Source organism: Rhea americana, unplaced genomic scaffold (assembly GCF_003343005.1).
Source record: "Rhea americana isolate MKP2758 unplaced genomic scaffold, rheAme1 scaffold_370, whole genome shotgun sequence".
NCBI classification, from domain to species: Eukaryota; Metazoa; Chordata; class Aves; order Rheiformes; family Rheidae; genus Rhea; species Rhea americana.
In genome coordinates, this window is record NW_028186502.1 from 97,994 (window position 1) to 114,977 (window position 16,984).

General features: G+C 43.8%; 1 protein-coding gene across 1 annotated transcript in view; it reads left to right on the top strand.

Annotated features, from left to right (window-relative positions):
• Nucleotides 1-11,339, top strand: part of GRID2IP (Grid2 interacting protein) — a 56,035-nt gene extending 44,696 nt beyond the window's left edge. The window contains exons 19-27 of the mRNA XM_085312907.1: nucleotides 464-551; nucleotides 2,141-2,218; nucleotides 3,246-3,442; nucleotides 4,009-4,164; nucleotides 6,474-6,560; nucleotides 7,166-7,295; nucleotides 8,870-8,988; nucleotides 9,468-9,632; nucleotides 10,317-11,339. Of these exons, the coding sequence (XP_085169033.1) occupies nucleotides 464-551; nucleotides 2,141-2,218; nucleotides 3,246-3,442; nucleotides 4,009-4,164; nucleotides 6,474-6,560; nucleotides 7,166-7,295; nucleotides 8,870-8,988; nucleotides 9,468-9,632; nucleotides 10,317-10,388 (1,092 nt within the window). The 3' untranslated portion in view covers nucleotides 10,389-11,339. The remainder of the gene's footprint in view (nucleotides 1-463; nucleotides 552-2,140; nucleotides 2,219-3,245; nucleotides 3,443-4,008; nucleotides 4,165-6,473; nucleotides 6,561-7,165; nucleotides 7,296-8,869; nucleotides 8,989-9,467; nucleotides 9,633-10,316) is intronic.
• The last annotated feature ends 5,645 nt before the right edge of the window (nucleotides 11,340-16,984 follow it).

Consider the following 16,984-nt stretch of genomic DNA (forward strand, 5'->3'; position numbering starts at 1 on the left):
TGGAAAATTTCCTGAGGTTTCTGGAATTCCCATTTTGTGCTTTAATCTTGCCCAAGTAGCATGTGAAGAGCAGTATTACTTGCAGAATTTCAGCTATGTGTAGCAAGCTAAATTAATCCAGGAGGGCAGTGATGCCAGCTGCAGAGATAAAAGGAAATGCTGAAAGGATGAATCTCTGGGTTTCTCCCTTTCTTCTGCAAAAAGAATGGGTCTCATGGGATGTGCTTAGCAACTAATGTAAAAACTGTCTCCATAAGAAGTAAATGATTCACCAGACCCTGGCTTCTGCAAGGGATTTATAATGGCTGAATCGCCAGTTACAAGGGAAGTTCCATCARTGTGTCTGGGTTTTTATAAGGATGCAGTGCTTTGAGTGGTGGAGGAGGGAATGTAGTACACAATCAGTGGGCAATATACGGCTCTCCCCTGGGCAGCACATTACTGACTCTTTCTTCTCCTGCAGCTTGGAGAAGACTCGGATTATGACAAGCTGAGTGATATGGTCAAATACCTTGACCTGGAGCTGCACTTTGGAACGCAGAAACCTACAAGTAAGCATGTAAATGCCAAGTGTTGTGACTAGAACCAGTCCTGGTACTAGGAGAGATAAAAGACACTAAGAGAGAAACAAAAGGAAATCATTAATAAAATAATRTCTAGTTCTAGCACCACTGTCAGCATAGAATTCATACTCAGTATTTTGTGACTGATGGTATTGCAGATTATTAAGGTAGAGATCATTTTACAGTCTCCCTTAATTTTCTTGGTTCCCATTGTTTGTTTTCTTTCTGCATTTCAATCAATCTGGGCAGTGAAACTCAGCTGGCTGATTTCACTACTTGTTATKTTCAGTTCTGCTTCCTGGTCCTCATGCACTCAGCCTAATTCTTACACTGTTGTGCCTAGCCACCCTCCATACTGCATGGGAAAGCTTATATGCCAAAAATGCCTTTYATTGCCACGAAGGGTCTGTTTTTCAATAGAACAGAAACTTAAACCTGCACCATGTTATAACAATTTGTACACAGTCTCTGCTTATTATTGTCTATGTGTGTTAGGATAACAGCACATATGACTAGTCAGCTGGGTGCTTAATTGGCTATTTGCRTGCACAGATACCTGATTGTGCTAAAAGCAACAGTAGCTAATTGCAAATTAAGGAAAGAATYGCAGCTCTGTTGCCTTGAGAACTAAGACTTCAAAAAAACATAACTTTCTCCATAGAGAGCACTACAAGTAACACTTTTCCTGCTACATATATAGTATTTTTTTCCCAAAACCTACATGTGAGGCCCAATGCTAGCTGACAGTACAGCCAACACACCCTCAGTTTGGTAGTATGTTGGGACCACTCTGTCCTATAGCTCTTAAATCTGGGCCTTCMTGTAGATACAACAACTTGGTTGTTCCACTGGGAACAAACTCAGAGGATGAGKCCAGTCTGTGCTGCCAAACAATGGTGGCCAGTCTAACCACACTGAGGGATGGGTGGTGGTCAGGGGCACTCCTGGCCTGTTCCACAYGCTGTCTGGAGGGAGGTGTGGGAGCTGAGATCAGCCTCCACAGCAGAGYTGACCAGAACGAGTGACAGATCTATGAGCACACTTGTTTACATGTGCTGAGGGAGGGATGGGCTGCTTGGCAGTGATGTGRGTGCACAGCATCGTTTGGACAGGAGAGGAAGTGAAACCAACCAGAAGGGCAAACTCTGCTGCCTCATTTTTACTCAGAAAAGTAAAATRTGAATGGGATGACTGAGTTGACCTGAAATGAACCTGATACCAGATGGCATACACTGGCAGAGCTAAGCAGGGAATGCTAGCATAGGAAGATGCAAATGGGATTTGACAGTGGAAGTGGGATGAAATGCGTTTGTTCTCAGGGGCTGTCTTTGTTAGAGATGTTTCTGGGTTGTCTGTGTATTTTACCTCTTGTTTTACCTTTTTCAGCTCCAACTGAGTCTTCCATTCAGGAGATCTTTGAATCTCAGAATTCAAGGATTCCCGGAGCCATTGCTGTGTGCAAAGCATCAGTTCTCTCTCTCATTCATGAGTTCACTGTTTTCAGCACAGTTTTCTTCTTGCTGGAGTCGGCTGAGCCTGTCCTTACCCATGATTAAATCTTTCAGTTTCTCTTCCAGAACCAACTCTCATGCCTGAATCCTTTAAAAAGAAAGACGTGGTTGAAATTTTGTCCCACAAAAAGGCTTACAACACATGTAAGTAAATATCACAGTGAACGTACGCTCAAAATGGACCCAGAGATGGTCCAGGGATGTAGAGAACTGGAAAGGTAAAAGGAAAGAGGCTCAATGAGTGCATCCCAGCATTCSTTTTCTTATCTGGGCTGTTCTTGTAGCCCAGAAGCATCCATTGCCAGAGTGTTCCTCTTTGTCTGTGAGTCAGCCTTGACCAGAGAGAAAGCTTTAAAAATGGACTGAGATGGGATGTGACTCATTAGCCTGAAAAGGGAGAAGGGGAAGAGCTTGCTCAGTGACACAGGGCAGTGACTGGTGTGTGGGGCAGCCCCAAAGCCATTAAGGAAAAGGTCATTGCAGTTTCTCAAGGATGCGCTTCTGGTAGGTATAAAGGGATGAGAGGGCCTGATAGGATCCTGTAGAGAGCCTGACTCTCCTGGCCTGCTTAGAAAGGCAGAGAAGGAGGTTCTGGGAATCCTTCCCAGGCTCTGTCAACCATTTCTTCTGAACCTGTCTAAGGTAAGGCAGGCCGGAAGCAGATGGGGTTTAGACTTTCCAGTTCCTGACCCTGAAGTTCTCCTCTCTTAGACATGTTCTGTTGCTCTCTGTTGACCCGTTCTTTATCCAACACAGTTACTCAAATACACTCTGAGCACAACAGACTTAGTTATAGCATCTCCAAGCTCAGTGACAGTTTCCAGTGGAGCCCAGTTAGGGAGGGCCTGAGAGCTTTTACACCTGATGTGGGTTGGTGGTGCATATGCAAAATGATGCAATGTCCTGGCCAGTCGCTGCAGGACCAGAGTGACTCCTCAGAACCCCCTTGCAGATTATGCAGAGGTCATGAGGCCTCCGGGAGTGAAAAGCCCTTCATCTTCACAGGCTGACAGTGGGCAGATGGAGAAATCCATATCCCTCTTGCACTGTGGAGCGATTCAGAGCTTCCCTTCCTGGCCCTCTTTTGTCAGGCAGCCTGCCTCAATATAGCCAGCCCCTGGAGTCTGGTCCTCCCCTTCTCCCAAGTGATATGCCTTCCTTCCTCCTCCAGCCATCCTGATAGCCCACCTCAAGCTCTCTCATGTTGAGCTGCGCCAGATCCTCATGACAATGGAGACTGACCGCCTGGAGCCTTCTCACATCAAGCAGCTCTTGCTATATGCCCCTGATGGGGAAGAAGTCCAGCAGTATCAGAACTACAAAGATAACCCCAGCAAGCTGAGTGAGCCAGACCAGTTTGTGTTACAGGTAAATGCATGCAGTGATGTACTCTGGGGAGTGAGGAGGCCTGGATATGCAGTCTCTGGGATGTGCTGCTGAGTTGTAGAGGAAGAAAACCAGCAAAGAGGAGGCAGTCAGCAGGACTCTGATCTGCTTGTTAGTATGTTGTGTGTTCAGAGATGAGAAGAGTCAGTGGGACTGGTCCAGTCTGCCTCTGAGCTAGGCTTGGGATGGTGCCTGAGGTGTCTGGGAGCTGCCATGTGTTTGGAAAGCTCCCAGCAGTTTTACAACTCAAGCATACCACAATATTTACTTCATGGTAARAGTGATTTTGTCCAATTCTGACTTACTTTCTGTTGACAAAGTCACTTGTGGGTATTGGCATAAAACCTCTCTCTGCCTGTGGCAACAAACTGGATGCAGTCCGCTAATGCTGCAGCAGATAACGCCAGCTGCTTTGCTGTGTTACCTGTGCTAAACAAGTGTATATTGCTTCCCAGTGCAGGGAAAATTGTCAGGGAACACCAGATAGACAGGATTTAGAAGACTCAGTTAATGCTGATGGTAGTAATTTTCTCTTCTTTTGTTCTCAGATGTTATCAGTACCAGAATATAAGACCCGTCTGCGCAGTCTACATTTTAAGAGCACTCTGCAGGAGAAGACAGAGGAGATCAAGGCTAGCTATGAGTGTATCTGCAAGGCCTCTCTAGAGTTGAAAAGCAGCAAGAAGCTGGCTAAAATCTTGGAGGTCAGAACAGTCCCTATTCCTGGTGATAGCCACTGGGGGCCTCCAGTGTCCGTCGGGGAGCTTGCAAGCAGCAAGGCAGTTTGGTGGAGCCCTAAGTGCTGCTCTAACCCCATGACTGTCCTCTGGCCTCTTCCTGATCCAGCACAGCCACAACTTCTTTCCCTTGATAGCTAACTCTATTTTAGCTTRTATGAACCCTGGCAACAGGCAGATTTTGCACAGCCAGCCAGTAACCCTGCAGCAGAATGTGCAGTTCCAACAAACTGATCACACAGCAGCCCAGAAACCAGACTGCCCAAATGTGTTTCACAGGCTGTAAACTGTTCACAAAGACCAAGGAGACTTTCCCTTAGCTGCAGTGGAAAAGGCTYTGTTATCTTTAGCTGCCTGAGGATGGGAGTTTTGCCCAGTCACTGTGTCTGCATGTACACTTGTGGTACAATACAGAACRTGCGGGCAAATCTGAGCTGCTGTCATTCAAGCCTGCTCTGGGGCCAGAAGTGGTATAATACTATGCTGATGCTGAGACAGTATGCTTTGTGTGAGCAGGMAGCAGTGCATGTAGCCCAGGCTAGCCACTGTACGGCAGTGTGCTTATACTAGCTGTTCGCCAGCGCAGGGCAGGGATCCCCGTACTGTGCCACTCACTTTGTGAGGAGGTGCCTTCTGGAGGTCCTGAGGTCGGAGACGTGCAGTGCAGAGAGGGGCACCACACATGCTGATAAGAAYGACTTCACTCTAGCTGGCTTCAGCTGCCCTCTGATTCTGCTTAGATGATTCCTACCAAGTTAATTTCAATTCATTTGGTTTTGCTTTAAAAAAAAAAGGAGGTGGGATAAATAAGAACATGATGTGACAAAAGACGTTTCCAGATGAGAGATGAAACTCCACAATGGCTTCTGACCAGTAACCCAATAACATCTAGTTAAGTGCTTTGGAGGCGATGTTAGCTACACATTAACTTGCATTTAGCAGAAATTCACAGAGCCCCAAGATGARATTCAAGCAGAGAGACTCTCTCTGGCCTCTTGTCAGGGCAGATCCTGAGGTCTCTCTGTTCTTCACCAGGCACAGCTAGCCTTTCTCAGGTGAGGGAAACCAGGAGTCCCTTCCAGAAAGTTCAGCCTGAGAGTCCTATACCTCAAATGCTACAAGCCACAGCATAAAGAATCAGATAAATCTGGAGGGGAAAACATGGCTCTGGATTACTATCTTCCTTTAAAAAGAATACCTTAAAAATCCACATAAAAGCTAAAAAAGGCTTTTGGACCTGGAGAGTTTAGGTTCTCTACATACTGCTCAGCTGGAGAGTCCTTATCCTACAGGCAGGAAGATCTCAGAGTGCACCCAGAGACTTAGTCCTGGTCCTGAAAGGGAAATTGTTCAGAAATAAAAAGGCAAAATCAAACTGAGCATACCCAGAGCCTAAGACTGTAACACAAGACAGAATTCCTCCTTACATTTTTAACAAAGCATGGGTATCTGCATAGTCAAGTCTGAAAGTGGCAGGGGAGCTGATTCAATGTGAGTCATGATGTTCCAGGCCACTCTGACCATGCAGTTCTCCCGCAGCTCTCTGTAGCAGAGACCTTCTCCTGGACTGCTGCAGGAGAGGGGAGAAGACTCCTGGGCAGCATTAAAATTAGCCTCACATGGAAGCATCCAAATGTCCTCTTATAAGGTCTTTGGAAATTTGGATTTGTAGATGGCAAATACAGTATGCTTTCTAGCCCCATCTGAAGATATATAACAGAAGGAGTTGGATGAGGACCAGTTCCTGTAGCTGGAAGTATATGGGTTTGCTGATGAGAGTTTAGCGCAGACTTCTTACAGGAGGAGCACATGGCACCCTGGGAACTGACGGCTTGATGCTGCCAGAGAGGAGAATGGTCTGCCCCATCAGACACATGTTGTTGTGCCCTAGGGCTGCCATGCTGACGGGCACATTAGCAGCTCTAGTCCTCCCAGGGTGCTATGATCCTGTATGGATCCTGTATGGGTGAGATAGGATGAACAGTGTGCACAGAACCAGAGGAAGTTTCATCCAGCTAACACATTGAATGAATTATTAAGTTTTTACTATGATGTTCTATGAGCATGTGTACCATAGCCCTTAGCAGAACTGACCTGACACGGAAAGGAGGGTACTTTCACAGCTTACTGTGGATGGAAGCTTTTTATCTCTGTTCCTACTGCATTCTTAGTAGGTTTCTGTGATCCCAAAGCAAGTACAAGAGGAGAAGGGAGATGGGAGACAGGGTAGGTGCTGGAGGTCACTGGCAGTCATTCACACAGGTTTCTTTTTGCAGTTTGTGCTGGCGATGGGAAACTATCTGAACAATGGGCAGCCTAAGACTAGCAAAACAACAGGCTTTAAAATCAACTTTCTCACTGAGGTAAGGATTGAAGCATGTTTGTTCTTGGGCAGCAGGCACAAATTCCAGGAGCTCCAAGTTACCCATTTATCAAGCTACAAGGGCTTCTGAATGCTGTAGTTCCCAGAGAGAGGTACCAGTGGGAACCTAGGGATTGTATCACAAGATTGACTTCAGAGAGGCACTAATGATAGTCTAGTGCATTACTGTGCTGGGATCTAAGACTTACAGTCAGGTGCTAGGCTGGCCAGACCTAATGGTATTGTGGCCATGGGATGGGATAAAATGAGGGTCTTTATCCCATTTGGGTAGCTGAGGTATGTACTGGCAGGACACAGGCAAGAAGGGATTCCTGGGAGGTGGGAAATAGAGTTACGGTTCCTAGGCTTGGGAAGGGAGGAACAATGCCACTAATCTGGGTGTAACATGCTGTGTAAACATTAAACATCTTATTTAAACATTAATCCAGCTAGTGTGGGTGGGAATTGCCATGCATGTAAATGCAGGGTAAACCAAGCAGAATGGAGGAGTGTCTGTATATTTTGGTAACCATAGACAAAATGAATGCTTGGCAAAACCTGCTCTCTTCAACATAGGAATCTTCTTACTTGTTTGCTTTGCTATAGCTGAACACAACTAAGACTGTTGATGGGAAATCCACCTTCCTGCATATTCTTGCCAAATCACTTAGCCAACATTTCCCAGAACTTCTGGGCTTTGCCAAGGATCTTCCTACAGTGCCGCTTGCCGCCAAAGGTAAATGAACAAAGAACATTAGAGAATATGGAACACATGGRGCCAGTGAATTTCTTTGTCTCTCTGTACTGTCCCTTGGTTTTGTACTGCTATAAAATTGGTCAGGAACTGCACCATACTGGCACTAGCAGGAGAGAGGCAGCAGCACAAACAAATGAGAAATGGTGTAGAATGAGCAGACTGGGCTAGAAAGTCTGCTTCTAGACAGACACAGGAGCACCCGTCTACAACACACTGCCATACCTGGGAGAGTCTAGATAAGGCTTTGTCTCTGAACCTTTTTTCAAACTTGAAAAAGTCTGGTTATCAAATTCAGACATACCTTGCGAGTCCAAATAAATGATAGAAGAGTATGATGAAGACAGCAGAATGCCTGTGTGCTCCACCCAGCCTCTATCTCCTTTCATCCTTGATGTACACGCCTGACCTCTGTAGATGCCAGCATTATTACTGTTTGTAATACTCTGTGGTATACAGTGTACCACACCTTCTATGCTATAAGTTCACAGTCCAATTGCAGACAAGTYACACTGAGTGAGGACCGTACAACTTGGTTAGCTGCAATAAAAAAAGTCACATAGACCTTGGGGTTATCATCCACTTGTGTTGATGATATTCACAACATTCACAAGTTGGCTGAATGTGGACCATGGGGCTGCACCCTCCTTGCACTCTCCTCTGCCCTGTTGTTTAAGAATAATTCCCTTGGGAATTARTGTTTAAAATGGTTATATAAAGCAGAAAATTCCAGTGAGGAGACTTAAAACCTCTAGCTTTCCTAGTTTACATTTTTAATTTGGCCTAACTTTTCTTTAAATAATGCTTCTGTTACTGCATATTCATTGCTGTGCAAACTCTTACTCCTTTACATCCAATCTCAGACCTTACAGACCATATTCAGGCTATTTGCTATCCATGGCTGTGAAGCTTATCTCTCATATCGACAATGGAGAGACATAGCTGCAGTATGTAATCTAAATCCTCGTAACAGACATGGCAATTCACTTTCTCCATTGGCTGTAGAAGACACTATAGCTTAACAGCCCAAGCTAGCAAGCAGTCTGAACTGCTCATCATTCTCTTGAATGCTGGTGCTAGGATAAGCAGATACGGAATTTTTAGATGCCATGGAAGGCCATCTGGATATTACCCCTTGTCTTACCATCCTGCATAGTACACTCACTATGTTCCCCTCCCAAGTCAAAGTACCTGTGTGTCCATAACTGCCCTTGTGCCATTGAATCCTGCATGCTCCTTGTATTTGGCAAGTCCCAAGCTCCTTTTGAGATTCTTGGTACATGTCACCTGAGTGCCCAGCAGCAGCTCATGGCAGCTGCTAGAGGGCAGCAGGAAGGTCTAGTTGTCTCAGCATGCCCTGGATTCAGAGCTCCCACAGGATGCCATGCAGATATGCTGTGCAGAGCCATGTAGAGCAAGGCGTAGAGGGACATGCACATCTCAGGTAGCCTGAACTACCCTGAATGATGGCCTGAGCTTGTTGCCCCAGTTTAACAACAGCAAAAACATCAGAGTTAAGACTCAGTAACACTGTTGAATCCTCTCTTCCTATTTAGTGAATCAGAGAACATTAACAGCAGACCTTAATGACCTTCACACCACYGTCAGTGACATACAGATGGCCTGTCGCAACATGCCAGCTACTGCAGAGGACAGATTTGCAATTGTCATGACTGTATCCTTCTGTAAAAGGGGCACATCACCAGTATGACTTACTGCCTTCAAGTAAAATCATTTAGTTATATTTATCCCTGTTACATTATTTAGTTAAATTTATCCCTGTTACATTTATCCTTAAGTAGCAATCCTATGTCCAGCTGGTAACAAGCACCATCTCAGCACCTGGTGAAAAGCATGGTGAAAAACTCCACCTTCTATGCAATCTTAGCCAACAAAGAAAATGGCTTTAATGGTGACTAGCAGTTCATATGCCTCTTTCCACAAAACTTTCACAGTTGTCTTTCCTTCCACAAAAGGTGCTCTTAGAGACAGCTGTGCATGCAAAGCAGGTTCCCTTAGGGATTTAGTTTGCATTTGCAGCAGGTCCTTAGTTAGACCTTAGGTGAAATCCAGCTATTTTTATAYAAGCAGAAGTGATTAGAATCTGTACTGGATCCACAGTATGGCTGTTTTCCCTTAAGCCATTTCTCTCAGTCCTTTCTGGAGAGTGCCCAACCTGCCATGCGATCTCTGGATGATCTGCAGCACAAAGCCATGGAAGACTTCAGCAAGGTGTTGTCCTTTTTTGGGGAAGACTCTAAAGCGACAACTTCTGAAGCTTTCTTCGGCATTTTTGCAGAATTCATGAGCAAGTTTGAGGTGAGTTGCATTTTTAAAAGCCAGCCAGCAAGGGGGTTCGTGTTAAAGATTAGTGAAGTATTTTACTTGCATGTGAGCTATGGGAATGAGATGAACTTTTAGTAAGCACATGTACCTGAATGTCTGTAAAATGCATTTTTTTTAATGCACAGTGAGATTGACTGGCTGGTGCAGGAGGTTGAGATGAGGGTTTACCTCAGAGAGTAAAACAGAAAGTTTTACTCTCTAATGTGTTTGGTTAAAGAGGGCTGCATCACCGCACTACAAGGCAGATGGCAATCATCGGCGAGTCTTATGAATGTGTCCAGTGGAAAGCCTGGGGGCAGAAATGAAGCACAGCTACAGCAGAACAGCTGATGAAGCAGCTGCCCATGCAGTTCTCATCCAAGCACCCCAGCCTAAGGAGTCCAGCCCGTGGGGCTCTCAGCACAGCCCCCTGCACTAACAACAAATTTCCCATAAAGGGAAGCTGAAGCCAAACCTGATTCTGCCTTATAATCACATTAGGGTCACTCTTGTTTGCCTGCACATCTCAATACTAGCTAATTTCAGAAATGATGGCATAGGGCAGTTTAGGGGAGAATTAAATCCTTGGTGGCTAGTACCTTTGAAATGTCCTTGCTATCCATGCTAGCTGCCTTTTGCCTGATGCTCCTCTTCTGTTGTTCCTTTCTCTCCCTGCAGCGGGCACTCAGTGATGTGCAGGTTGGTGAATGCCAGCGCAGCCCCAGGATGACCTCCCCCCTTGCCTGGTGATAGGCCTGTGGCAATGTGAGGTGCAACCATTTATTGCCAACAAAGTGCAATTTGCTCCTGTTGAGTTTGGTTGTAAATATGCTGCTGTCACCTGCTAGCACTAAGCAGAACCATGGACCAAGGGGAAGGGGCAGTTTGGACACTGAAAAGGCATCACAGATAGGCCACAGATGGATGCTAGGGTGAGGCACAGGCACATGAAGGGAAACACTCTATTAGTCTTGATAACATCTTTCTTAGTATCCTCCATCTCCTGCATATTACTGAATTATGGATTTCAGATGCAACTGGATACAACTCCACTCTCCTGCATTTCCAGAAGACACCTAACTGGCACCAGCAATCACTGGAGACCTTTCTATATTCTCATAGCCCTTGTGTGGCTAGGCACAGTCTTCCCTTCCTTGCAGACTACAGCCCAAGGCCTCCCYCAGGCAGGCATTGCTTGCAGTTAATAGCCTGAGAGGCCAGGAGTGGATCACACCTGTGGCCTCCACAGGGATCAGGAGCAGGTCAGRTGAAGAAGGGAGCACATGGGAACAAAAGCTGCCATCAGCACCAGCTCCCCTTGGCACCCATAGGAAAAACTGCTGATGAGCCAGTCTCAGATACTTCTCCGAGCCCTTTAGCAGTGTAAAGTGGGGCTGTAGTTTTACACTGACCTTAATGGCTGAGTGGAGAGGGCAGGAATTAGCCTACAGGTTCTAATCCCCTGCCATAGTTGGCCGGTGACAATGGAAAGAAAAACAACATTGCAGATAACTTTATGGTACGTCTGCATGTTTGCACACACAGATCCAGCTGATTTTACACAGTTGCTTTAGAGAATAAGAATAGGCTCAGATTCCTTCCTGGCTGTCAGCTTTGCTTAAAGGTGTGGCAATAACTGACAGATACTGAAATCTTACTGAGAATCTAACATCATCAGCACTAGACTTACTTGAACTTGTCAGGAGGCATAAATCCCCAAGTATTTTGCGGCCTCCTTGGAAAGTACAGAACCACTGGTAGTCTAAACATTAATGCGAGTCCTTTGAAACCTGCAGTACAGCTTCTGAGGCCAGCCAGAGMCCAGTGAGAAATGTATCGTGTGCCCTCTTTCATTCATCCCTGAGGGAATCCATCTGACATAMTATATGATTTGACCATTATTTCCTGTTGAATATATCCAGGGAACTCTAGAAGCATACACGTCCATCTCTCAATGACCCCTGATTATTACTTAGATAATTCTCTGAGATGTCCTCTGGGATGAAAGGGCTAGCATCATTCTGTGGTCAGTACACGCGCCTTGAGATGACACAGTGCCCCAAGAGCTTTATGGCAGTGAAATTGCAGTACGTTAATATTGTGAGGCATTACTTTGTGCAAAGTGCATCTGTTGCCTTTCAAACCTGACATGCTCAAACATCCTACGCTGTGAAAGTGCTCCAGCAAAGCCGTAGCTTAGATAACCTTCACTTTTAATGGCACAGTAAGCTCTCTTACTGCAGCTGAAAGTGCAGAATCACCAACTGGTGCATTATTTATGGGAGACCTTATGACCATCAAATCTTTGGTTTTCAATATTTTTTTAAACTGTGCTGTAGAAAGTGAAGAATATTTTCACAAGTATTTTCAGTTTATAGAGCTTTAAGTGCCACGTAGTTTATAGCATTGTGTTATCGGAGGCCCAGCCCTGTCTGTCTCTGTTTTTTCTCTCCACTGATGGTGGTGATAGGACAATGAATACTCATCTCCAGTTTCTGTTTTGTATGTTTCATGTTGCATTCATTTTTTTTTTCTAAAAATACATTAAATATTTAAACCACTGGAGGTTATTTTGAAACTGTCATTAAAAATGTGAAAATGCTGTATATAGATTTTGCTACATGTTGTAACTTTCCAAAATAGTTAGAACTCCAATCCCTTTGGTATTTTTATGTGAATATTTTCAAAGAACCAGAACTTCTGAGATATGGTTATATTATTTGATAATGGGACTATGTATAGTCACAATTCAGTCTCTACCCAATGCCTATGTGCTATTCCCAAAATAAAGCTACTGCCTTCTGCCTCCTGACTGCATGTAAATCAATGTTATATTAAAAAAATTCTTTGTACAACAGCTGTAGAATGAAGGTATAAGGAATTCTGYATTTGGTACTTCTGTGACTGTCCATTTTAATATTGGCGCCTTACATCTCTAAGGGATAAATGCAGAATCTGACCTTGTTTAATTTTGGGTGGTATGGAGAAAATAACTGCATAATTCTGAAAAATGTTGCCTGTGAATCAGCATTCAGGCTAGCATGATGAATTGTAGCAGCAAATTCTTAAAATAGTATGGATTTTTCTGCAGCCTTCAAAAGAGAATATTTAGTGAGTGCATGAGCCAGTGAATTATTTCCTTTTGAAATGGAATTCTTGGCTGAAGTTGAGTTTATGTCCCTGAAACAATTTATCTCACTTTGCACTAACAGAAGATAGATAGGGACTTGTCATGCATCAGATTTCCTGATTGTAGTTTAGCTTGTTTATAGCCATATGCTCAACCAGTAGTTCCTATCTGGAGGCCACAGCAGAGCCAACTGTAGAATGACTTTGAACAGAGTTAACAAAAATGTTACGGATAGAAGTAATTCACCAGGCACATACATGTAAAGTGCTTGAATCTCTCCTAATACTCCTTTAACTGTTTTTGGTTGATAAAGCCTGGCTCKTCTGCCTCCCCTGGGGAATTCAAGCTGTCTAGTGCATCTGTGAAACCTCCCAGAAGCACGTTCTAGGTCAGTCCCCCAGCAACAGCTATCCACTGATGGCCTGTGCAGCTGCAGCAAACTATAAACTCCCAGAAGAATGATGACCTAAAGCCTCCTTCACAGCTTTTTACATCATGTTAGCASAGTTCAAGTAACACACATGTTGTTTCATTCTTTCTTGATAACTCCAAGTATTAAATATTTTTTTCCCCAGAAAACCAATGTACTGTCTGGAATCTCTTTTTTTAGTCTTGTACAGCCAGTCCKTAACAGATTTTATACTTCAGCCTTGGTCATCCACCTGTTCACAGGAAAGCATGTCCTTGAAAAGAAAATAATAACTCATGAAGCAGCCYCATGATCAGTATTGGGAACATAGCTGTGATTTGGCTCCTCCTCTTCAGAGATGTTAGTTCCATCCTCTCAAAGTGTCAGCAAAATAGAGACCATGATAACCTAAGGCTACATTTAACGTTTGGGAATACTGAAGGATTATCAATCTTTCCTGCAAGAAAYGGAAAATATCAAGAAGAAAATGAGTAGCTGTAGTGAAGTCATGGCAAAGACATGATTACAGCTCCAATAAGTGGACTGGCTAGGATTAAATAATATCAGACTGACATCTCCAAACCTGCCTTCTAAGTATCTTGAAAAAGGTTTGAAGTGCCATGATCTGCATTTGTTTTCCAGGTGCCATGAAAGATGCCAAAGAGACAAATAGAAGTCTAACCTTCAAACTGGAGGGGCTGGAAGTAAGCAAAAAGGCTGCATTGCCTGGGAGCTAGCAGACGGCATCTGGATGCTGAATGTGAAGGCCTTGAGGTTCCGCATTGCTCTATCACAATTTTACAAAAAAACCTGAGTTTCCAAATTCTAGCACAGCAAATTAAAGCATCTCCAATCATAAGATTCAAAGACCTTTAGTTATGTCCATATGAATTGTGAGCTGGGTGTGAAACAGTAAGATTAAACTACAAATCTTACAGGTTTTCCTACTTTGCATTCTGGTTTCTTAGGCTTTGGGCTGCATTTTTGTTTACATATTTAAATTGCTTCCATTGTCAATCTAGAAAATTAAGAAGTAATGGTGAAAAACAAATTTCTGATTCTAGCTGCTGAGATTTGAAGAGAAATGAAAAACTTCACAAAACTTGGTAAAATCAGTGCAGTTGGTTTCAACATTAAATGTTGAAAGGAGCTCATATTCACTAAGAAAAACCCAGGCATTGCAAAGAATGTCCAGAGGTGTGTGATGTGCGTCCCCCAGGCAGCTCTACCTCTTTGACTGAGACTTTCACCATGGCATTTCAGAAGAGCTGAGGACTCATCAGTAAAACATGCCCTTAGGGAATTACATACATTAAAATTCTGATTTATATCTCCACCACCAGGAAATGGATTAGGCCTGTAAATGGAATAGTGCCCATGTTCAAGAGTCCTCCTAGCTGGTTATCTGCCAAATGCTCACAGACTAAGGGGTTCTCAGGTCATGCTGCCATGAGGTTATTTGCACCCCTTATTTTAGATGTATATGAACTGCTTCCTGCCACAGTCTCTTGCTGTTTTGAAAAGTTCCTCTTTAGCATTTTCTGCATGTTATTTTACTGTAAATGGTTATGAGGTTTTTCAGACAGATGATGCCAAAGCCAAAAGCTCTAACCTGTTCTCAGAAGGGGACCCGATTCTAGAATTTAAATACAGACTCAGAAATGAGTTACTAACCTCACCCCAATGATGAATGTTAATCTTTATATGGCTTAATACACAGGACTAGCTGTCAGCTCCCCCCTATGTCTTCTGATGTCAGCTTGAGGGGATCAACTTTTTTTATTGTTACTTGTCCCTTCTTTAGCTGCAGATTGCTTACGAGAATGGCACTCTTTGGAATTTGACCCATGAGCCCTGATAGTGAAAATAATACACTTCTCACAGAGGAGTAGGGGACTGAAAGAGTAACTTCGGGCAATTAGTTTAACTTTGACTATAAATATTCCTTCTCATTCCTTGTGACACTGTTAACAGCTCTGCTGGCAAACCCCGATTCTCTGGCAATATTTAAGCTGCCTGTCAGTTGGCAGAAGCTTGGTGGTGCCTAGTGCAAGTGAACAGAATGAGACCCAGCTGAACACAGTAAGTTCCCTTTCAGCTTCTACCTTGTGTCTGGGGAGGTCTTGGTTGATTTGTGGGTTCAGTTCTGCTTCTAGACTGAGTTTTATCCCTGACAACTGGTGTTGTTTTTAGAAGGTAAAAGGAACTGGGAGTGCTTTAAAAAATTTTGTTTAAGAGACAGAGTGATACAAATCCGATGGGTTACCAGATACCCACGTGGGCTGCCGTCTCTCCTAGGACCGTTGATAAAGGGCTGGCTTCAACAGGTTCATTTTAATGCCACGGATGTTCTTTCCTCAGAATCTCTGGCGGGGAAAGCACTGCAGTTTGTGCCAGGAACTAAGGGAGACAGAGCTGTGAGCTGAATTAACAAAACAGTCAAAATTTCCACTGGGGCATGGCACAGATAGAATTTGAAATCGGAGCAGCAGAATTCACTATTTTTTTTTCTAATGGGCAGTCTCACTGCCATGTCTGGGGAATTTGCAGAAAGATTTTTAACAAGCACCTATAGACACACCTCAGGTCTTGGAATTTTATCTAGATTTCCTTTCTTTATTGATGAGCACAACAAATGCCTGTAGTGTTCTGCCCCAGATCTGCATGCATTTCAGAGGAACAGACACAAAGCAACTCCTGTATACAAGGCTGAATCTTATATGAGACTGAGCATATGTAGTGTATAGTGATAACTGTATTGCAGGTGCTAAACACCTGGCTATTGGCTGTGATATAGAAAGTGTGTTGGGATGAAAAGTAACATTGCAATATCAGAGCAAGAGAAGAGAAAGCAGGAGGTGTTAAAAGAGTTAGCAGCTTCCCAATGCTGGCACACCAAACTGCATTTTTCTTTTCCAAGTTAGAGCCAGCAGAAACTCAACGAGAGCCAAGCTATTTTGCCTCTTAAAGAGGTAAGCTACTACTGATCATGTGATTGTCAGTAGCTTGCATCCTTGCAAGAAAAAAATTCCCAAGGAATTAAAAATCAGCGGAATCCAGGGGCTTTCTAAGGCACAGAAAATATTCCATCAAGATGCAACTCCCARGTCCTAGCTCTGTACTGGCACTACTGTCAATCACTGAGAATACGGCTGTGTATCATCTTTGGCATTTGTGCCGTAAGTTACTGATGTCTCAGAATACAATCTGCCAGCTGTGGAAAACAGCTAACAGGACTGTATGGGACTGGAAAACTGCTTATTGCCTGAATTTGCCTTTCTGTAAAGGCATGAATCCAGTACTAGTCCTTCAGGCAGAGAATATACTAGAGGAGTGTGTTTTAGAGGGATACATGCTAAAACTTTTGAATGTTGCTCAGCAGAATGAAATTTCTGTATTTCAATCTCCAGTGCATTTATAACTTTGCCTCAATATACAAAGATGTTGGGCTAGCTTTTACGAATCAGTTCTCTTGRTTTTTTTTCTCACATCTAGGTGTTAAGTACATAGCATTGTCACTGATGTACAAGTATAATTAGTTGCACTTCAGGCAATTCTTTAGGCAACAGGTAAGTTAAGCACAGCTTTCAGTTGCTGGTCAAAACTGTAATTTAATATATTAACAAATGGGTGAAGCCAGCTGAAATTGTGAAAYACATAACCAAAAAGCAAGGTGGTGGTTTCAGTCTGTGCTTTGTTGAGAGTGCTGGATGTTCAGAGGAAGAACTTGTTTGACTCCTCCTCTCTTCCAAGTTTCACAGCACAGTGATCAGACCATCAATAGCAGGGAGCTGAATTCCGGTGCAG